Source organism: Felis catus, chromosome B3 (assembly GCF_018350175.1).
Source record: "Felis catus isolate Fca126 chromosome B3, F.catus_Fca126_mat1.0, whole genome shotgun sequence".
Taxonomy (NCBI): domain Eukaryota; kingdom Metazoa; phylum Chordata; class Mammalia; order Carnivora; family Felidae; genus Felis; species Felis catus.
This window is the reverse complement of record NC_058373.1, coordinates 93,233,162-93,257,209: the sequence shown is the minus strand read 5'-3', so window position 1 is coordinate 93,257,209 and position 24,048 is coordinate 93,233,162. Positions and strand designations below refer to the sequence as shown.

The following is a 24,048-nucleotide window of genomic DNA, read 5'->3' as shown; positions in this document are numbered from 1 at the left end:
GAGCCACTCAGACTCCTCTGTACCTTACTTCCTTAAGTACACATCTGGCAGCTAGGAAGGAAAGAATGTAAAGGGACACACATCTAAAAAACAAGTTGAGTAGAGCAAAGCACATTTCTCATTCAGCAGTGTAGACTATCACACTATGATATTCTTGAGCATTAAATAGTAAATGGTAACTGAAGGTCACTGAACCAGCAAGCACCCCACTCTACTAGTCTTACTTACTATAGAATACTGATAGTAATATCAAATAAAAATATACACATGGTAACCTATATCATGGTTCCCTCAGGAGGGAACTTTTAATTAAAACTGAGTACGTGATACTTTATACAAGTCTAGTACTTCAGTTTCCAATTTTTTTTCACATGTCTCTTTTGATCCTTAAGGTACAAAAGTGCCAGAATAGAATTCTGAAGTAAAATAACTAATCATAGCTAAAGAACTAAATGAGAAATTATTCAAGTGTTCAAGACTTCTTTACCAATAATGAGCTCAATTGTTCTAGATCATTTCACATTCAATGTGGCTACAGCATTAAAAAAATTGAGTGAATATGCCTGGCTGACTCAGTCAGAGATCATGCAACTCTTGATCTTGGGGTTGTGAGTTTGAGCCCCACATTTCATGTAGAGATTACATTAAATAAATAAATAAACTTTAAAACTAAAAAAAAAAATTAACAAAAATTGTACTATCTATATATTTATTTGGAGCTTACAGACACAATCAAATCTAGACATGTGGTAAACTATCAGCCTTCTCAATATGCTTCTTTGCAAACTTTGCCAAGTATCAAACAATAATGAGAAACAATAAAATTAAAGATGTCTATTTGAAAACTTCTTAGCTACTTAACTATGAACTACCAGATCCTCAGATAACATGTTATTCCTCATCAAATTTGTGAAAAACCAGTTAACACTTTCAAAAATTAACCAAGAAAATATCAGTGAAAAATAAACAATGCCCCAAATGAAAAAGACCCGATTTTACTTTCTCAAAGTATATTACAATTTCTATGACTGATTATATAGTAGTTTGTATTAAGTGTAATAAAAATGAAACAAACTGTGGTCAGCTCCTGATTAGATTGATTAAAAGAACATACTAAGTCCATTAAAATAGTGAGAAATCCAGAAATAATCCTACAGTATGGAATACATATTAGATTTACTCTGTGATTAATTTCTGCTTAGAGAACAGAACATTACTGTACATGCCGGATACATAAACAACTAGTGGTGGTGGTGAGGATGGGAATGGGAATACTGGGGGCGGTGGTAGTGATGGAGAATGTGTGTGACTGTGGAATTTAAGAATGCAGAAGTCAGTCAGAGATTAATAAATTTTGCTATGGAAAAAATATGCACATATCTGAAGGTAGACTACAGGACACACCAATGAGACCCTTTTTTGTTTCTCTTAAAAGTTGACAAATGATTTTCATGGATAAACTTTCATGGGACTAAATAATGAATTAAAGAAAAAAGGAAGTAGGGCACCTGGGTGGCTCAGTCGGTTAGGCATCCGACTCTTGGTTTCTGCTCAGGTCATGATCTCATAGTTTGTGGATTCCAGCCCTGCGCTGGGCTCTGTGCTGACAGTGCAGTGCCTGCTTGAGAGTCTCTCTCTCCCTCTCTCTCTGCCCCTCCCTCACTTGCACTCTCTCTCAAAAAGAAATAAACAAACTTAAAAATAATTTTAAAGAGAAAAGGAAGTTAGGGTGAAAGAGAAAAAGTACAGATATATTTTGAAAGAGTTGAAAACTAATTTTATAAAATGTGAAGCAGTCTGTTGATAGTACCTTAGGACTCTTAGAAACATGGACTGTTTTCAGTCTTTGAAGTTAATATCTGAAATGTAATTCATTTAATTCCTTAATTCCTTAGAGTTACAGAAAGTCAAAGTATTATAAAATGTAAGCTTCACACTTGATGTTAACAACAATTTGAGATTTAGAGTCTTATTATTTTAATCTTGCTACTGTTAACTTTTCATTTGATTCCGTGTGTGTGTGTGTGTGCGTGCGTGTGTGTGTGTGTGTGTGTGTGTGTGTTTTCAAGTAAACTCTACTCCCCAGTGTGGGGCTTGAGCTCATAACCCCAAGATTAAGAGTTGCATGCTCTACTGGCGGAGCCATCCAGGTGCCCCAATTCCTTGTATAATTTTTTAATAAAAGTATCTTTTTAAAAAAATTTTTGGAGGTGTGCCTGGCTGCCTCAGTCGGTAGAGCATGCAACTCTTAATCTTGGGTTGTCACTTGGAGCCCTACATTGTGTATAGAGATTACATACATACATGCATACATACATCTGAGCATACACTGCTGATAAAGCCTCTTTCTGGTTCCGACTAGAACTGAACACATGGACAATAGTTTCCACACAGATGGCAGCAGTGGAGGAAATGGGTTTTGATTTTATGACCTATTATGTAATTTCTGCCAGATGACAGTATCCTGGGCAGATGGCAGCTAACTGGGAATCTGCAATCTCATTTCCTTATTGGTGTGTTCTGTTTATGTTTGTTTTTAAATGTGCTGATATAAGCTCCGTTACTCTAATAGCCAGAGCTTTCTTTCCCCATCCAAAGCTTAAGGTTTCTTCATGTTTACTTATAATGGGGCAAATACCTGTCAATATCTACAAAAATCAAATTCCTATACCAAAGATGAAAGGAAACAAGATCTTAACGTTCAATGGTCAGCTTTCTTCAGTTTCTCTAAATAAATGAGTAACTGCAAGTTAATATTAATTTGGAATTCTGAAGCAAAACAAAGGACAGTAAAGAAACTTAATTATAAATTAGACACTCAGAAAAATGATGGTTTCCAAAAGCCAAACAAAACAATATTTAATATTTTCTAAACTTCAAGTAAGTTTAGTTTTAAAAACAAAGAAAACTCAATGACTTTATTGTACAAGATACGGACATTAGAAATATAATATCTCTCCAAATTCCTGCAAATCACAATTCTTAGTCTATTAGTTATCTTTGGCCATATAATGCATTATCCCAAAGTATAGTACCTTAAAACAATGAACATTCATTATCTTTCTTTCTGTGGATCACAAATTTACAAGTGGCTTAACTGGATGGTTCTAATCTCTTGAGGCTGCAATCAAGATATCGGCTAGGCTGCTGTCAACTGAAGCCCTAACTGAGACTGGAGGATCACTGAACTTCACTCCATGGCTACTAGGAGGAAGCTTCAGTTCCTTGCCATCTGGGTCTCTCCAGAGGACTGCTCATGATACAGCAGCTGGCTTCCTCCAAAGCAAGAGATTCAAGGAAAACACAACCAAGATGGAAGCTGCAGTGCTTTTTTATGACCTAGTTTCTGAAGTCACACACCATGATCTCTACTTTATTTGTTAGAAGTAAGTCATTAAGTCAGACACATACAAGTAGAAGGGAACTGGATTGTAACTCTTCAAGGAAAGAATCTCAAAGAATTTGTGGTAATATATTTAAAACCAACATACTCAGCAATGAAGAATCTAATGGTGATTAAGTGTTTTTGGGTTTTTTTGCTGCTTTATCATAATTACATTCTCGAAGTTCTTGGAGGGTAAATTTTTTCCATTTTATGAATACAAAATATTTTTTGAGCAAACAGATTGGTATATCATGTCTATGTATAGACTGTATTAATCAGAATAAAATAAACTGAAACAAGATCTTATTTCAGTTAGCATACTAAAATCATTATTAAAAGGGTGAGTGCTTATTTCACATCAAATGAAAAAAACCCAGAGACTTCTGAGATTTCTTTACTTTTTATAATTTGAATGTACTGTGTAAGGAAAACAATGGTCTTGCCACAAGATGTATATTCAAGGGAAAACAAAGACTAGCTGTGAGTTTAATTAATGTCCTTGGTTAACCAAGAAAAAAAATGTTCTTAAACTTTAAAGTTTTAATATCTAGTATATAATTAATTATACAGGAAAAGTTCATATAAAATCCTTGGACAAATAAAACTCACTTAAAAACAGCTATTTGTCTTTGCCCAGATTTTATCACCATGTAAAATAATATTAATATGATATAATTATTTGTGCAAACTTGAACCTATCTTCTCAGGAAAAGCCTAACTAACTTAAATTTCTCAAATGTCCTCCACTGCCTTCACTTCTCAAAATATAAAATTGTAAAATCATGAGTTCAATTAAATTTTATAATACATAATATCTTTATTAAGAGGGATCAACTCCTATAATGCCATAAATCCTACAATGATTAATATATTACCTTGTGTTGTAGTTTTCAAACCCTTAATGTTATTTTAGACTAATATAAAATTGAATTAATGAAAAATCTTTAGAATTTCTAAGTAAGATAAAAACTCAAATCACTGATCATCAAATATGTTTTTAATTTACCCTTTTCTCTTATACATTATAGAATAACCATCAAATAAACAGATTAAAAGATCTATAAATACCTTTGGATGACATTAAATACATGTTTATTATTGCCACTTTAATCACCATAAAAGAATATGAAATGTGTACTCTTAGAATGAAAGATAATTCTTGGTTATATGACTTTTTTTTTTTCTGCATCTATGAGGAAACACAGCTGGTTTCTTTGTGTAAGATTGTATTTAATATATACAGCTGACATGGCTCTAGGTAAAAAAATTACAGAGAGATAAAAATATGTACACAAGAAGGGGTGTCTGGGTGGCTTCGTCAGTTAAGCATCAGACTCTTGGTTTTGGCTCAGGTCATGATCTCACGGTTTTTGAGTTCAAGCCCCACATTGAGCTCCATGCTGATAGTGTGGAGCCTGCCTGAGATCGTCTCTCTCTGCCCCTCCTCTGCTCTCCCTCTCTCTCTGAAAAATAAATAAATAAACTGTAAAAAAAAAAATGTATACAAGGCAATGGATACATGCTGTCCATTTATCAAGGGCACTGTTACAGCTTTTTTTTAAGGTGAAAAAAACATATAAACATACATTACCTTATTTAATATGTTTTTAAGGTTTACTTTTTAAAATTTATTTTAAAATTATTTTTAAGTTTTTAAATAGATCGTCCACACTGAGAATAGATATGCTTTGGTGCTGTTCAGGATTTTGACAAGCATTAAAACTAAAAGTTTTTCAAATTCTTTAAACCTTCAATAAAATCTAAAAGAAAAAAAAATCAAGGACTCCGGGGTGGCTCAGTAGGTAGAGCATGTGACTCTCGATTTTGGGGTCATGAGTTCAGACCCAAGGGTGGACACAGAGATTATTTTTAAAAAATTTAAAAAGAAAAAAGAAAATCAGTGAGTACTTCTTGGAAACTAACATCTATACTGACATCAGATATGCTTTCAGGATTGCTCATGGTTTTGACATGCTTAAACTAAGAGTTTTTCTCCTTCAGATACTCCAATCATATTTTAAAAAGAAAATCAAAAACGACTTATTAGAAACAACTGAACATCCAAGAAAAGCCTCATTAGAATGAATTCACAACAAATACATTACTGCAGATTAATAAGTTTTACCTTCAAATTTGTCATATTAAGTATTCTAAACCTTTCCCATATTCTTCAGATCCCGGACCCATAATTTTCCATTTTCAGCTTACCTCTTAGTTTACCAGAATATGGAAGCTTAATATTATTAGAGCTGCTCTCAAAATGTGGTTCACAAACCAGAGCATCAGCAACACCTAGGAGCTTATTAGACATGTAGTCTCAGATCCCATCCCAGACAAACTGAATCAGATTCTGTATTTTAACAAGATCCTGAGTTAATCCACATGCACATTAAAGTTTAATAAACACTTGTTCTAGAATCACATCTTCCTTTTTTTTTGACTAAAAACAAAATGCACCCTTCTTGCTATCTCGAAATTTTTCTGTATCCTTAGTCACCCTCCTTTTTTCTTTCATTTCCAGAGGAAAAGACTTCCTCCTCTGTTCCACACCTAAGCTCCCTATATAAAACTGTGCTCTTGACTCATTCAGTCCTTATTTAGGACCCATTAATTCCTTGCCTCTCTTTCTCAAATATGCTTACAGGGACCAAATCGTAAGTATTTTTCATACCTAACATCTACCACAGTACAAGGCACAGAGTAGGTATGTTGAATTCATAATTGGCTCCTTTTTCTGCCTCTCTCAAGTCAAGCGTCTCCTATTTTAAAATAAAACACAGTAATAACTCGTCCTGCTATATCCTGCGTGGTCTTTTCTTTCACTGCCAAACCCTTAAATGTCTTCTCACTTAACAGATATTTATTGATACTAATTGCGGACACAGCACTATGGTTAGTACTATTGCAAAAACAAAAACCAAAAGAAACAGTCCCTATCACCCCAGTGCTTACCATCATTAAGAGAACATGGCTCACATGTGCTAAACAATGATAGAAAAAAAATGCTAGGCGGTGCTTTAAAGAGTAGATTATAAGCTTGCACTCGGCTTCACACATAGTGGATGATCAAAAAGATGTTGAAGAAATGCTTACTGCCTGTATTCCTTATCAACTCACTTCATAAACTTTTAAATTCAGTCTCTATGACATTCTTCTAAAACCACTCTTTTCCATGTCCCAACGACCTTCCTATAATCAAATCTTCCACCCTGAAAAAGCTCAGAGCTAGTAACTGCATACACATGAAGCAAGTATGCTCTTTATTTTTCATTCTAGTTTACTGACTACTATGTCTCTTACCACACTGTATAGAAATCTGTTAGGAAAAATATAGCTAATATGGTAGTCAGCTAGTGAGGCCTGATCACTGACCCCATTAACCCATTAAAACACTCATAAGAAACATAAAAAGAGATGCAAAGTTAAAATACCACAGGAACATGGCTGTCAGTGATTTGATGTGTTAGGGCACAAAAATAATCAACTAAATGGTGGAAACAATAACAGAATTTAAAAGTTTAAATATTCAAAAAGAGAGCAGTTAGACCATGATATTATATGATCTAATATTAAATAGTCACTAAAGATCCTTCTACAGATTATTCAATATTAAAGAAAAAAATGTTCATGGTAAAGTAAGTGAATAACTAAAAGGGGGACGTTCATTTTCATGCCTGAAAAAAGAATCAGGCAACAGAACATTCAGTGCATATCTCTCTCAGAAGTGGGATTACTACTAGAAAAATCTAATTTACTTCTTTGTGCTTTTTTATATTTTCCAAATTTTCTATAAGTACACATTAACTTTTTTATAATCAGAAAAATTATTAAGAGGAAATTCAGGAAGATAAAGTTATTAAAAATTATTTTACAAGTAGCAGGCTGAATATGTAAGAACAAGTCATGTTTCAGTCTTCCTTCTCCTTAATCTCTCCTGCATTTAGTGGTACAGATGTATTTTCTCAAACTTTCTGCTTCACTTCTAAAACTTTGTTTTTTCTTGGTTCTCTTCCAACTGTTAGGCACCTCTTTCTTTGCCTTATTTGGTTCTGTCTCATATATCTCTTCCCTAATTGGGGCTGTATGCCAAGACTGAGTCCTAAGCATGCTGCTCTTGCTCTATATACCCTTCACTGGAGAGTCTACCCACTCTCAGTGTCAGCAAATACTTCTCAGTATATGACTTCCAAGATTTACATCCCTGGTTCTTTCTTTGTCTCTGGATAGTATTTTTCAAACTCAACTAGAATATTCTATCTTGTTCCACCTAAAATTCATTTTCTACCTAATTAATTTCCTTGTTTGGGGCCTTCTTATATGTATTCTTATATGTATTTATGCATTGGTCACCTCATGTAAATCTTAGTTCTCTCTCTCTCTCTCTCTCTCCCCCTCTACTCTAACACTTGGTCACTAAATGTTTTGAAACATCTCTTACATCCATTATTTTCTTTCTAGTCTAATCCTGATACCCTGCTAATCCTTACAGATCGCAACACCTCACACAAGCAGTCTAATTCATAAGTCTAATTAATCTCCTAAGTCTGTAGTCTCTAGCTCTAGAAAGAAAGAAAGAAAGAAAGAAAAGAAAAGAAACAAAAAGTACAACCTACACATTTCTGTTGTTGTGATGAATTTTCCTAAAGCATTGCTTAAAAAAAAAAGAAAGGAGGGGCGCCTCGGTAACACATTCGGTTGAGCATCCAACTCTTGATTTCGGTTCAGGTCATGATCTCACAATTTGTGAGCCCTGTGTAGGCTCTGTGCTGATAGTGTGTAGACTGCTCAGGATTCTCTCTCCTCTCTTTCCCTGCTTCTCCCCAACTTGTGCGCGCTCACAAGCTAAACTCTTTGGTCTGACATTCAAGAGTTTCCAATGTAGCCCTGCTTCCCTCTTGTAAACGTATTTTCTAACACTACATTACAAAAATCATCTAAGCAAATGAGTCTACTTTTAAAATGAGCTACAGAAGTACATAAACATTCACGAGTTTTTCTGGAAGCTTTGCTGTTTAATGTAATTAACCAACGCTATATGTGGACAAGACAGAAATAATTAACAGCAGACTGGAAATGTTAAAGCAGAACTTGGGCAAGAGCCAACACCTAACAGATCAGGGGCCATGACATTCTAGAAAAGGCAAAACTATGGAAACAGTAATCAGTGGTTGCTGGAAGGGAGGGAAGGAGTGATGAAGAGGCAGAGCACAGAGGATTTTCAGGGCAGTGAAACTATACTCAATGATACTATAATGGTAGATACTAGACATAGATTTGTCCAAGCCCACAGAATATACAACAGCAAGAGCAAATCCTAATGTAAAACTACAGACTTTTGGTGATAATATGTCAATTTACATCAACTGCAATAAACATACCACTGTGGTGCTAGTGCAGGAGACTGTGCATGTGAGAGGGCAGAGGAGATAACAGAAATCTCTGTACTTTCTCTTCAATTTGCTATGAACCTAAAGCTGCTCTAAAAAATAATGTTTATTAATTAAAATACATACATACTTCAAAAACTGCTCACCTAAAAATATTTAACTATTTAATACCTGTCCTCAAGATAAATTCCAATGTAGTTCTTCTACAAACCATTTATGAGCAAGAAAGTATAACTTAATTTCTGGGATATGTTCTTTCATTTTTATTTATTTTTAAATATTTATTTATTTATTTATTTATTTAGAGAGTGTGCCTGCGGGTGTGCAGGGGAGGGTGCGAGTGAGAGCTAAAGTGAAAGAGAGAGAGAGAGAGAGAAAGAACATGTGAGCACGCAGGGGAGGGGCAGAGAGAGGGAGAGACAGAATCCCAAGCAGGCTCCATGCTTGTCCGCACAGAGCCCCATGTGGGGCTCAATACCATGAACCACGAGATCACGACCTGAGCTGAAATCAAGAGTTGGATGTTCAAGCAACTGAGCCACCCAGGTGCCCCAAGTTCCATCTTTTAAAAGCAATATATATCTACACTGGAATTTAAAAAATGCACTTATTTTCAGATTCTTGGTGCTTTGGCCAGCACCAGAATCATCTTTTTAAAAAAATATTTATTTATTTTGGGGGAGGGCAAGTGGAGGAGGGACAGAGAGGGGGGGACAGAGGACCCGAAGTGGGATCTGCTCTGACAGGCTGACAGCAGCAAGCCCGATGTGGGGCTTGACCTCATGAACCACAAGATCATGACCTGAGTGGAAGTCAGATGCTCAACCAACTAAGCCACCCAGATGCCCCCACAATCTTCTTGATACACTAACATTTTAGTTTTGACACAGAACAAGCAGGATTAAGATCAATGCTTAAAGAAACCCATTCATTGCCAGGAAATGTTTATAGTACACAAGAACAACCATATAACTAGATTATGTAAATCTGAAAATTATTGTTAAAAATAATTTGGAGCTAGAAGGAAGGAAAGAATATTTAGTTTACCTCCATCCATTTGAGTTCTACTGCAAAAATACAAACTCCTTATTTGTAATAATGATCTCTGTATTTTTGCTTCTGATTGTATTTCTAGTATCTTCTGCTACCCCCCACCAAACAGTTTCAGCAGTACAGAAACTCACCATTTCTTATTAATTTGCTAAGTCCTTCATAACTCAGTGTCTCAACATATATTCCTCCCATCTGGAATTCACCAGAACCCGTCCACACTTAAGCAAACTTCTACTCATCTTTTATCACACCGTTTAAATCATAATAACTCAGAAAACAATTTAAGAAAAGTTTGAAAACAAAACTCTGTGGGATAATTCGAAGCAGAAAAAGAACTGCAAAGAAATCTTGAACTTTTATCGCTTCTCGGCCTTTTGGCTAAGATCAAGTGTAGAAATCTTGAACTTTAGTAGGTAGTTGTCATGTTATTGGTGTAGTAATTATATTTTGTACATCATAGAATACAGTATATGAATAAATATGACTGACACTGGGAACCAGGGTATTACTGTGGGAGAAGGAAGATATGGACTAAAGGAAGATAAGGAAAAACGCTGTAGTGCTGGATTTGAACTGGAGGTTATCAATATGATTCACACACACACACACACACACACACACACACACACACACACACACACAAAGGTACTGCCTGGTTCTGTCCACTGAAATGACCAATCCACAATAGTAAACAATAGCGATGAATACTTTTATACCTAGACTTTGGTTTTTAAATTTTGCTCTTAACTAAAAAAGCAGTTTGAAAAAATGGTTGATTCCAGGTCTGACACAAGAAAAGTACAAAGTAAGCCTGGGAATCTTGTATGATTAAGAATGTGTTCAATGACTGAGGAGTCACGTCAAAGGACATAAGAATCAGCCACTGGTCAACTTAGAGCCAATTTTAGCATCAAAAGGAATACTGATGTACCTAACACAGAGAATAAAAAAGAATGCCAGATAACAAATACAGAAGAAATGTAAGAATTTTTTAAAAATTACCCTTTCTTTGTAGACCTTGATGTAATAAATGATATAAGTTTGGATCACTATTAGATGCTAAGAACAGTGGCTGAAAGGTTTTTAGGTTATTTATACAGTCTCAAAGTATTACCTTACAGATCATGTGCTAATTATAAAGAAGAAAATAAACCTTACAAGACAGTGATCTGGTCATCACTACATTAACCAAGTGGTAAAATTTAGCTCACCAGTAGTGAGACAACTTGATATTATATGTATCCTCATGTGATATAATGTGAACTTTACAATATCTCCCATGTAACATTTTTGCTAAAATTGTTTATCTTGAATGTATTCATAAAGAAACAATCAAATTAAGGAATGTACAAAATTCTACAAAATGACTACTTCAGACTCTTCAAATAAGTCAATGTCAAGAAAAAATAAACAAACAGGTAGGCATATTGTTCTAGATAAGAGGTATATTAACCAAGTGAACCGTGATTGGAACCTAGGTGATAAAAGTAAAACAAATACTATAAAACATTTTTTATGGGTTAATTGGAGAAATTTAAACACAGACTATATATTAGATATTACTGAATTACTATTGATTTTTTTGAGGTGTGATAATAATATGATAAAGGAAAATGACATACTTAGAAAATAAATGTAGAAATATTGAGAAATGAAATATCAAGATATCTGCACTTGCTTTCAAATGATTCAGCAAATATGAAGCATATATGAAAAGATGACAACTGACAAATATAGATGAAGTAGATGGGTATTCATTGTACAGTTCTTTTAAGTTATCTGTAGATTTGGAATTTTCAAAATAAAAACTGGAGGAAAAATCAGTTCAGATGTCACAACTTAGAAGACTTCTTGGAACTTCTTGGAGGAATTCTTGGAACTTTTCTAGTGGAATTCTTTTTTCTATTTTCAGCATTCCTACGGACTCTTTATATTTCTCCTTTAGCACTTAACAAATTTGAAACTGCCCATTTACAGGTCTGTCTTTCTACCTAAACTTCACAGAACCAGCCTCATCTTCATTATTAGAAGTCAGCTCTTTATCTGACAAGTACTAAATACTCAGTGTTTGTGTATGGATGAGATAATTGACATGCCAAGTCGACAGGCCCAAACTGAAATCCAAGTATTGTCATTATCATATTGTGCCTCAAATTCAATGAAATCCATCAAGCAGTAAGCTTATTAAATGTTCCTACATGATCTGTACCATTACAATAGATGTCCACATCAGCTTTCAAACCGACTTAAAAAAAAACAGCATAACAACCCTCTAGGAGTTCACCCTTAAGTCATTACAAACCTATTTTCATTTTAAACTCTTTCCAGTTTCAACTCAAGGAAATTAGAAAAGATGCATACCTGTTCTATATCCTTGGGATTGGAGGTCTGGTTTTCTCCCATGACTCCAGACTGCTCATTTTCCCATGGTAATTTATTTTTTCCTTTTCCTGCACTTAATACCCTTCGGGTACATATGGTTGGACTGTAAGATCCATATATTTGCATGCTGTCCCTTGTGTGGTCACCACAATGACAGTGTGCACTCTGAGTTCTGTTACCAGCCAAAAGCCAATCTGTATCTGCTCCATGTGCCAAATGACTTGACCTACCCTGGGCAGATGATGGCATAAGTATTGCATATTCCACAAATCCCTGTTCTGTTAACCTTGGGAGGGTTTTCCTAGCCAATCTGGCCTGCACAGCATTCATCACTCCATCTCCATTATCTTGCAGTTCAACAGTATCCACAGCTTTGAAAAGGATGCTGGTTTTACCTGAGCCCATTGACGATGCCAACACAGCAAAGGCTTCAAGAGCTGCTTGGCGTACCCTGCGTTTGCTATCTACAAGAGCTGGGGCAAGATCAAAAGACAGTTTGGTTAAGTCAAAATCTTCACTTGGATAAGTCAGGAGGGAGCAGATGCAAATGTTCACTACCTCCTCTCTCACTCTGGAATGCTTATGTTTGAGATGTTCCAGGAGTAAACAAAGCACCTGTTGAGGACCTACTTCCTTCATTAGCTTGAGGAAGATTTTCATGTATTCTTGTTTGATTACCAACTTGTTATCTGCCAGCACTTTGACAGAAGCTGCTATAACTGGTCCCAAGAACTGTTGTACCTGCTCTCCAAGGCGAATAACCAGTAAATGCAGGACCTGAAGTGTGCCATGGACCACTTTGAAGTTTGAATCGTCTAACAAATTATACAACAAGCTAATGAAACCGACAAGACTGGAATGAGGGGTAGAACTAGGGTTAACTCTTCCCATCACCTGTTTTAGTTCCTCAACAGCCTGAGTCCGGTTCTTATAGTCTTCCTGGTCTAACAACCTTGAATGAAGCTCTTGAGGAATAATCCCAAATTTAAGATTGCTGTTGGAAACAGTCACTGCACAGGGGAGAGGATCTTCAGGAAATCCAGAGGCTTCAAGTTCCAAATAATAAGGAACCTGACTTCCAAATTGAGACTCCAGGCGGCGATTGTAATGTCTCCTCAACGCAGATGGCAGGCGAGAGATATAGGACTGAAATCTCTCTTGGCCAAGTCGTTCCCCAATTTGCTGAAGTGCAGAGAAAGCAGTCTCAGATTCTTCTTCTATCTCCTGATCGCCAAGCTTTCTGGCTAAGGATATTATTACCTCGGTGAGATCTAAGCTGAGCAACAAATCCTCAGGAGTAAGCAGGATGGGGAACAGTAGTGCTGTGGAAGCTCGAAGTCGGGCGTCGGTACTTTCCAGTCCCTGTTGTATAAGCGTTCTCAGCACCTGTCCAGAACTACGTTTCAGACAGACATGTAGGATTTGTAGCGCATCTTTCCGTAGGGCTGGATTCTCTTCTCTTAAGGAGATAACAAGTTGAGGCAGAAGTGCTAAGCTAAAGGCCTCTTCCAGCTGGCCTGCCTCCCCCTGACCCCGGAGAACGTCCGAGAGGAGCTGCAAGCAGAGTCGCTTCTCATCACTAACTCCTTCCACAAGCACTCGGCCCAAGGCCCGATACAATGCTTCCTTCCGTCGGGGGAAGCCGAGTCGACCGCCCCGCCGCGGCAAAGCAGCCTGCAAAGCCTGGAAGGCCTCGGAAGGATCTGGCGCGGTTCGGAGGAGTTGAAGAAGCCGAGTCTCCTCTTCGTCTCCCCCTGCCAAACCACCTCCAGACCCAGACCAACCACTTGTGACTGCCTCCGCGGGCATCACGAGGGTCGAGGCCAGAGGTGAAGGTGTCGGAGGGCAGGAACCGTGGTCTCCGGCAGCTCCACGGCAGTAGTTTTTCTCGCCTCTCATGGTGCCCCCACCTCGACTATCATCAGTCTCTGGGGCGGAAGGACGACTGCAGCTCTGGAGGCGATAGGCACAGAGGGCTGGAAGCTGCGGCAGCAGGAGCAGCGCAGAGGGCACAGCCTCCATGGAGAGTCGTCAGATGGCAAAGGCTGTAGGAAACCATCGTCTTTGAAGGGCTCGATGGAGCCCAGCCTTCCAGGTTCCTCTACAAGCCACAAGCTGTAGAGGAGGGAAAGGAACAGCTTCAGTTAGCTGCCAAGCCGCTCCCAACTCCGGCAGGCTGCCTTCTGCAAAATGGCCCCTGCCTGAGCCCCAGACCCCACAGCAGCCACCGGGCGTATCCAGGGGCATCACGTGACCAAACCGATCGCTTCCATGGTGATATACCCAGCGCGGACCTCTTGACCCGGAACTCAACTTGCGGTGTTGAATGCTGGGTCCTGTAGTCCACGTCGGGTGTTACGAATAGGCAGCAGGATCCTGGAAAAGGAAGTGAGAACATTACGATGGTAGCAAACGTCTGTAGAGCGGAGAAGGCAAAGCAGCGTGAAGGCATTAGACGGAAGTGACGTTCTCGCTCCGAGCGGAAGTTCCCCTCCCCACCGGAAAGAATTGGGGTTTGACTGGGGACAAGCAGGGGATCCTACCCCGACACCGCTGGCCTGCGACTTCTCTTGTTGTTACCTGCCTGATTCCGGGGACTCAGGTATTTTCCTTTTGCTGTCCTCCTGCGGCGCGGGCTTTGGCAGAGTTTTGCCGGAGTGACGCTGGTGCTGCAGTAAGAGGTAAAGAAATGAACAGGAGCAAGCAGGGAGAAAGACGACATCTTCTTGTGCAGGACTTGTTATCGTTGCAAATGCGTTGCTTTCTACAACCCTGAGTTAGTGCGATCCTTTTGTCCTGCGGCCCGCGTACCCTGACAGGAGATTCGGACCAAGGCCAAGCTTATAGCTCGCGTACTTTTTTCAAATTCTGGTCTTTGGGGCCCTTATTCTCCCCGCCCTACCCCCTTCCTACTTCGCTTACACGATGGTCTTGGAAGGTTGATGATTTTTTCATTTTTCCTTAATCTCACCACTTTAAATTCTCTTTTAAAACGTACTTACTTTATTTTTCCCTGTAGCTCCCACCTCTCCCTTAGACGTTCTCAAAGGCCCCTAATGCACTTCCTTTATGAGACTTACCTCCTTCCCTCCTCCGGCGCCCTGTGCCATCCCAACCTCCCTGCAGGATCCTTGCGCGTGTCTGCAGCCCTTCAGTCTCCTGGAAACCGAGATTGCAAAGACAGTTTCAGTTGCGGTTGAAGGCTTGGCATCACGGTCCTAAGAGAACTGCCCTGTAGATTTACGGCTAATAATAGACATTTCTTTTTTTAGGCGAACTGTGAATTTGGTGAGTGGTTCTTTCCTGTTGTAAATGAAACTTAAGCGAACACAGTTGAAGAGCTGGAGTGTCGGAGTGTCTGTTGTGAGGCTGTATTCTTGTGGAGTGTGTGGGGGGAGTTGGGCTTTTTTGAAGCATAACACAATTAATTACTTTAGGATGACTTATTGAGAAAAGGCTGCTGAAAAGTTATCGTTCGAGGTCTCCCATTTATGCATTTTAAATGTAAGTGAAGTCAGGATAATTGAGTTACATAGGGCAAACCTTTTTTAAATAATGTTGCTGGATAATGCAAGTTAAAACATAATTTCTGTTGTCTTAAGTACAATTTGGATATCATAGGTTTCTTTTTTGTCTTTTAGGAATAGAGTAAATGTGAATGAGGCCTATGTAAACATCCTTATGTTTTGGTTTCGGTTCTTTTGTGGTTGGTTGTTATTTTGAGTTTAGTTAGTCATTTTGGTGTTTAAATGAATCTGCCTAATTTGGTTTAGGTATATTTCAGTAGACCAAAAAAAGAAAAAAAAAGTTGTTTTTTTTTTTTTTTTTTTTTTTAAATTTAGGGACAGGGTAAGGGCTGGGGAGTTAAAACACAAGAGATGATTGTAGCAGTCGTCAGTGAAAAGGAATGTCTGTCTGGTTTTCCTATTTCAATGTAAGAAACTCATATTTATACTTTTAGTCATAAAACTCCAGGTCTCGGGACCCCAATTCAAACTAAACTGAGTAAGAGAATGATGTACACTTTAGAATGTACATATTGGAATGCTAGTTTATGTTGGAATAGAAGATAACCCTTTCCAGTGATCAGAATTTTCAGGTGGAAGAATCCAGTGCACTCTTTCCTGTATCCAAGAACTTGGGAAGCCAAGTTAGTAAGTGGAGGTTGTGTGGTAATCATGGAATCAAAGAAAAGGAACTTGGAACGTCTTGAATGATGTACCATCATCAAAGTTATGGTAGAAGTTTTAGAATTACCCCTTCTCTTCATAGCGAATACTTTTCAAGGATTGTGGATACTTAAACCAACGAGTTATTGTGCCTTTCCCTTAGAATAAGGCAAAATGAGTCTTAATTTTGATCCTTTTTTCAGGGCTCTGTAGATCACTATGTTATAGATGGCAATTTATTTTGTATCTGATACATTTAATTTCCTTGGTAAAGACTTGGAAGATGCATTAGTCTCCATGGTGGATATTTAGGAAATGGGACCTTAATTAACATCATACATCTTATTAATTATCTTTAGGGGTTATTTTGTGGAAGGCAGATTGCATCCATTTAATGTATATTCGGTCTATTTCTTTTACAAAGAAAAATTTTAAAAAATCTTATTCTTGAATTCCAGAAATCCAGGGAATTGTAGAAATTGTGTATTGACTAGAAAAACCTTTTATGTTTAACCATAAATAGAGATAGGATAAAAAAATTTTTTTAATGTTTATTTTTTGAGAGAGCATGCAAGAGTTTGGGCAGAGGGGGCAGAGAGATAGGGGAACAGAGGATCCCAAGTGGGCTCTGCACTGACAACAGAGAGCGTGATGTGGAGCTTGAACTCACAGACTGTGAGATCATGACCTGACCCGAAGTTGGACATTTAACTGACTGAGCCACCCAGGCACCCCAGAGATAGGACAAAAATTTTTAAATCAAATTCCAAAATAGTGGAATACACTATGTGTTTAATAGTACACCTTTTAAAGTTGAAAGGCTGTAATTAAGAGTATGTTGAAAATACCAAATTCAGGTAAGACAAATTAAAAATACCAATATTTTTTAACAAGTTTAGTTAAATTAATGGATTATAGGAGTATTTGTGATACATTAATTTTTTGAGCTGAACTTAAGGTAAATAAAATTGTCCTAAAAACATCTCTTATTTTCACAGACATAAGATATTACTTGGTTGGATAAACCACTATGATTTTTTCTGTGTTCTTACTCAAATTTTACAGACATTAAGGAATATTGGAAATCAGTGTGAATTCTGTAAACTGTTAAGAGTTTTGTATAGTTTTAAGAAGTTATTGTGAATAAATGCTATGCAAATGAAAGGTACAATTAACAGATCGTGATATGACTACCATTTATTGATTGTTGGCTATCTGTCATACAGGATGATAAGTACTTACTGGATATGGACTCATTTAATTTTCACAACAAGTTTTGGAAGCTACATCTATGTTTGTACTGTGGCAATTGTATCCATTGGAAAGTAATTGAACAGAGAAAGAAAGTAAAACTCAAGCTATGTGGGTACATAGTAGAGCTTTGGAAAAGCTTTGGTGGGGGAAAGTGTTGAAATATAGGAAAAAATTAGATTTTTGTATTAATCATTCATATATTATATTTATTCATATATTTTAATTATATTTATTAAATATATATTTTATATTATATTTTTATTATAAATATATTCATATATTTTATTCATATATATTTATTCATATATTTATTATATTTTATCTTGAAAATATTATATATATTTTAACCTTTTTTTTTAACAGTTCTGTACTGTTTTAGTTCCTTATTTGAGACAAAACTTAGTAAGGTTAAGAAATTATGAGTCCGTTTTTGTATATGTGTAATTAAACAACATTTTCATTTCTTTAGGTTTATGTTTCAAAGCTGTTGTGCAGTTTGGACTGAGTCAAAAGTATAGTTTTAAACAACAATCAATTTTTGTTGTATTTCTGGTGCTAATCTGTATGAGGTAACAGGATCTCACATTCATTGCAACTAGTTTTATGTAACTTACAGCTTTTACTGGATGTAGAAAAGGCTTTGGGAGCTTCCTTTCTTTTGTATTATTTCTGACTTCATGATACAATGATTCATACTATAAGAGGCTTCTAATGTTACTTTTGTTTCTTCAGATATAATGAAAGCCAGGCCCAGAGAACAGGAAAATATGCCAACTTGTTCATAGGCTCACTGATAAAATAGTATGCCATCAGTAATTGAATTCTTGTGTGAGGAGAGTTGAACTGTGGGAAAGAAATTTAAGAAAATGACTGACATAATAAAATATTATTTCATAAATCATACTTATTACAGCAAAATATATGTGTCTGGATTTTTTTTTTAACAATTCTTATTTCTCATCACTATTTGTTCTCCTTGTAGCAGATAATTGCCTCCCAACTGATTTCAGCACAACTGTTTTGTAATTTAGGTGTCAGTTAAATAGTTACTAAACTCACAGCTTGACCTTTATTAGCTTTGTTTCGGAACCTGAAATTATGATGCTGCTGCAGACTATGGAAAGTTTGATTTTTATCTAACATTGTGTTTATATTGTGGATGTTTAATGTAACAATGCTACTATTATATAAATAACAGAAGGGAATGATTGTTCCATAGATCCTCTGTATTTCATTTTAAAACCTTGATGTACTTTTTATAAATATATATATATGTGTGTGTATTTCTATGTGATCTATCTATTTTTGAGTTTCTATTCTGCCCTTTTTTAGTTTCTTGTTTGAGTTAAACTTTACTGAGATTAAGAAATTATGAGTTTATAAGTGAGGCTTTATAACCTGGTAGTGAAGAACTCTGGAAACAGCATACCAAGGTTTAAGTCTTGCCTGGGCCTAGTTTCTCTATGCCTCAGATTACTTTATAAAATAGGAATAATAACAATAGCACCTATCTCATGTTGTTATTCTGAGTTTGAAAGGAGTTAATACATGTAAAAAGCTTAGAACAGTAACTGGCACACTGTGACAGTCAAAGGTATTCCAGTTGCTCTTTATTTAAAAATTTTTTTTTTAGTGTTTATATTAGAGAGAGAGAGAGAGTGTGCACTAGCAGGGGAGGGGCAGAGAGAGACAGAGACAGAATCTGAAGCAGGTTCCAGGCTCTGAGCTGTCAGCACAAAGCCCGATGCAGGGCTCGAACCCACGAACTGTGGGATTGTGACCTGAGCCGAAGTTGGACGCTTAACCAACTGAGCCACCCAGGCACCCCATTCCAGTTGCTCTTTATAGAATCATTTAGTTTTCTCAGAAGTGGTAATAATTATAAATTGATTTAGTAAATATTTTCAGTAGGTCTACACTGTTCAGCTTTGAAATTTTTTTAATGTAATATGTAGAGAATGCTGTTTTAAGATTAGGAAAACGTTACAGTTCCTATAATGTCTCTTACTGCTTGTATGATCTTTGTCAATTCATTTAAAGTCTCTGCACGTCAGATTCTTCATCTCTAAGTCTTAGGCCAAGTTTAGTGCCTTACACATACATTTTTTTCTGTGCAAGATTTCAAAAACATGCAAAAATAAAATAATACACAAACCTTCATGTCTCTATCACCCAGCTTCAACAACAACATGTCATGAGATCATCTACATCTACATCTGCTTGCTCATCCCATATTAATTTGAAGCAAATCTCTGAAAACATTATCTACAAATATTTTAGTATAAAAAGATAAAAACCCTTAAAAGTACTACATATGTAGTTATATGTTATATATGTAACATATAAACATATAAAACATAACTACAGTATCCTTTTTTAGCAACTAAAGTTACAGTGATTAGTTAATATGATAAATTATCCAGTTAGTGTACAAATTTCCAGTTGTCTCCTAAATATATATGTATGGGTGTGTGCACATGTATGCATGCGTGCACACACCTGTACATTTCATTAGTTGTATTTGCTTGATCTGTGTTTCAAGTTTATTTTGAACTGTAGGTTCTCTTTTATTTCTTTCAGTTTATTTGTGGAAGCATCTAGGTTATTTATTCCATGAAGTTTCTCACAGTCAGGATGTTTTTTGCTAATTGCATCTTTCTGTTATAGTTTAACGTGCTTTTTCTGTTCTCTGTATTTCTTGTAAATTAATAGTTGGATCTAGACTGTTGACTGCATGTTTGATTTTGGTGTTTGTTGGGGGGGGGGGAGGGCGGGGAGTCCAAGAGTATCCATAGGTGATATTATGGTCTCCTATCAGAAGACCCTGATGTCTGGTTATCTCTTTGTGATATTAGCAGCCCTTCATAATGAAAGCCTACCTACATTTATTCATTAAGATTGTGAAATGGTGGGGTCGTCTGGGTGGCTCAGTTGGTTAAGCATCCAACTTTGGCTCAGGTCATGATCTCTCGCAGTTTGTGACTTCGAGCCCCGCGTCAGGCTCTGTGCTGACAGCTCAGAGCCAAGTGCCTGCTTCGGATTCTGTGTCTCCCTCTCTCTGCTCTTCCCCCATTCATGCTCTGTCTCTCTCTGTCTCCCAAAAATAAATAAAAGTGAAAAAGAAATTAAAAAGATTGTGAAATGGTGACACTCTGTCATTGCTTTATTTATTAACATTCCTGTATTATTCCTTTACTTTTATGAAAGAAACTTCCCCTCATTTGTTTGGTAACTCATTGGTGTAGTTAGTATTGAAAAGACATGATAAATGTTTGATTCTTTCCCTTTATTTACTAGGTTTCATATAATAAGTTGGTTCATTAGCATTTTCCAGTGGTGATGAATTAGGACTTTCTTTTAATTATCATAATTTTGTTATCATTATGGACTCATGGGTTTAAGCATATCTGATAAGTTTTAATCAATTGTAGTTATTGATGTTCAGTTCGTCCCATCTTTGACTAATGATAGCCTATTCAGTTTGGCTCCTAAGTTTTTTATAACCTTCGCTGTCATTGATAGCTTTCTTGCTACCTAGTATGTAAGAATTCCAAATTTATCTTGACGTTTTTGTGCCCCAGGCCTCGAATCAGCCATTAATCTAATAGTTTCTAACCCTTTTTAGGAAACAGAGCTAGTAAATATAATTAACTTTTTTTCTTAAAATAATATATTTTATATATTTGTGTATCTCATTTGCATTTTATATGTTTATGCATAAAATATATATCAATATATAATTAATGTTTCTGTATATAGATCTATTCTAAACACTTTATATTCAAAATCAGAGTTCAAGGTTTATATTTAATATCTTAGTCTCAACATCTTTATCTCTTTGCTCCCCTACTGAGAATTACAGATCATAGTGACCCTAGGGATGATTAGAAATGCCTTGTAATAATGCATTTGCAATGCACACATAACAGTTTCACAATACAAATAACACTTTCATCAGCAATGTGATTACTGAAAATAGTGGTTTTTTTTAGGGCATATCCTACTAGGAAAGGACCATCAAATTACTGTTTTAAAGGTATTTGGAATGATACGGTTAGACCACTAACTAGATGAACATTGAGTTCCTTTGCTTCCTTTTATTTTCAAATTTATTATGGATTGTGTTTTCAAGATTTAATTTTGCTTTATAATTATATAAAATTCTTTTTCCATAGGCAAATCTGTAAAATGGGATATATTCAGAGATGTCTAGCTTCTATCTCTATGTCCTCTACTCTGTTCCCTCACTCCTCCTGTAGATAACCTTTAAAAATATATATTATTTAATATTTCCTTTGTTTTTATGTAAGTGAATCTGTATATTTGTAGCCTCCCATTTCTTAGGTAAATGGTGACATACTATACACATATTTCTCTTGCTTGGATCAGAGATCCCTCTAGAGCCTATGTACAGAGATTCCTCATTCTTCTTCCATAGCTGCATAGCACTCGATTGATTGGATATGTCATAGTTTTTTTCAACCATTCTTTTATTGGTGGACTTTCGAGTTGTTTTAAAATTCTTGGTCAGTTACATCTTGCTCTCTTAAGCATAAAAATAAGCATAAAGAATTATTCTTTTGCTTTTACAAATAGACCTGCAATTATTAACCTTATGAAGGTGCCATTATATATTTTGTGCCAGTATATTTTTTGGGTAAATTCTTAGAAGTAGGGTTGTTGGGTCATAGGGTAAATGCAAATGTAGTTTTGCTAGATTTTCCAGATTTACCTCCAGAGGTCTTAAACATTTGACATTTGCACAGCAGTGTGTGAGAGTGCCTGTTTCTCACAGTCATACCAACAGAGTATATTGCCAGGAAAGAATTATTAACTCATTTTAATCCATTTGATTGTAAGTGAGGTAGAGCAATTTTCCATATAGTTAAGAACCATTTGCATTTTTTAATGAGCTATTCATTTCTTTAGCTTATTTTTTCCGTGGGGCTAGAGTATTTTAGAAATGTTATAAATATTCTGATATGTGTTATATACGTGTTGCAAATATTTTTCTCAATCTCCTATTTCTCCTTTGCTTATGATTTCTTTTTTTGTTGTTTATTTATTCATTTCGAGAGAGACAGTGAGTGGGGGGAGGGGCAGAGGGAGAGAGAGAATCCCAAGCAGGCTCTGCACTGTTAGCACAGAACCTGATGCAGGGCTCAAACTCGCCAAACGCGAGACCATGACCTGAGCCAAAACCAAGAGTTGGATGCCTAACCAACTGAATCATCCAGGTGCCCCTCCTTTGATTTCTTTAGCTAGGCAAAGTTGTGATGCAATCAAGTTAGTCTGTTTTTTCACTCATTGCTTGCTTCTGGGTTTTGTGTCATAATTAGGAAATTATTTCTAATCTCATTACAGAGGAATTCACCCTATTTTATTGTAATAGTTGTATGATTTCATTTTTTACTTATACCTCTGATCCATTAGGAATTTATACTGGTGTAGATATGTGGAAGGGATCTAATTTTATCTATTTTTATTCAGTTGTCCTAACCTGCTTATTTAAAATTTTTTAAATGTTTTTATTTATTTTTGAGAGAGAGAGAGAGAGAGAGAGAGAGAGAGAGAGCGAGCGCACTAGTGGGAGAGGGGCAGAGAGAGAGGGAGACACAGAATCCAAAGCAGGCTCCAGGCTCTGAGGTGTGAGCAAAGAGCCTGATATGGGGCTGGAACTCACAAACTGCGAGATCATGACCTGAGTCGAAGTCAGACGCTTAACCAACTGAGCCACCAGGCACCCCTAACCTGCTTATTTAAAAGCCCTGTTTTCCTTATTGATTTCAAGATAATGGTCTTTATCATAAGCTAAGTTTCCATATGCTGAATTATCTATTTCTGTATTTTAATTCTTCTCCATTGGTTTGTTTCTCCAAACCAAACATTCGGTTTAATCCACAACAACAAACTTTACAAATGAGAACATTCAAGTTTAGAATAAGTAATTTGTCCAAAGTCATAACAGCTATTAAGTAGTCACATGTAAACTCGATCCCAAATCTCTCAATTCTGAATTTGTTCACTGTTCTTCCCTGTTTTCCATGATACTTCTTTTCCTTCTGCACAAGGTTGTTATTGAGATAAAACTGTCAATGTAAACTGTCAAAGATGAGGTTTTAAAGATTAGAAGTTACTGCTTCTTTGAGTTATTTTTAGACATTTAAGGTAAATAGCTGAGAACCAAATATAGTCACAGTTGTAATTTGTAATTTTGAAGGAGTTACAGTGTGACTTAGAATAATTTTTTAGCAGTTATACTTGTGATGGCAATATTTTAACTGGTTCTTAAACATTAGCATACATATCAATTGCCTGGAGGGCTTAAAATGCATGTTGCTTTTGCTGTCCCTTCCTGTCTATGTCTATGTTTCTAATTCCTTAGGTGTGTGTGGGCTCAAGAATTTGTATTCCTAAC

At 36.4% G+C, this 24,048-nt stretch overlaps 2 protein-coding genes across 9 annotated transcripts in view; one reads left to right on the top strand and one right to left on the bottom strand.

Annotated features, from left to right (window-relative positions):
- The window catches only part of TOGARAM1 (TOG array regulator of axonemal microtubules 1), a 76,094-nt gene extending 61,560 nt beyond the window's left edge, over window positions 1–14,534 (bottom strand). For all 3 annotated transcript variants that reach the window (XM_045059866.1, XM_045059867.1, XM_045059868.1), the window contains exon 1: window positions 12,187–14,534. In XM_045059866.1, the coding sequence (XP_044915801.1) occupies window positions 12,187–14,229 (2,043 nt within the window). In that variant the 5' untranslated portion in view covers window positions 14,230–14,534. The remainder of the gene's footprint in view (window positions 1–12,186) is intronic.
- Window positions 14,535–14,671: 137 nt separating this feature from the next.
- Window positions 14,672–24,048, top strand: part of KLHL28 (kelch like family member 28) — a 35,346-nt gene continuing 25,969 nt past the window's right edge. For 2 of the 6 annotated variants that reach the window (XM_019832969.3, XM_045059869.1), the window contains exon 1: window positions 16,057–16,445. In XM_019832969.3, the coding sequence (XP_019688528.1) occupies window positions 16,443–16,445 (3 nt within the window). In that variant the 5' untranslated portion in view covers window positions 16,057–16,442. Of the gene's footprint in view, window positions 14,889–16,056; window positions 16,446–24,048 lie in introns of those variants that run through there. The other 4 variants (XM_003987603.6, XM_019832971.3, XM_045059870.1 and 1 more) reach the window with 4 other exon arrangements.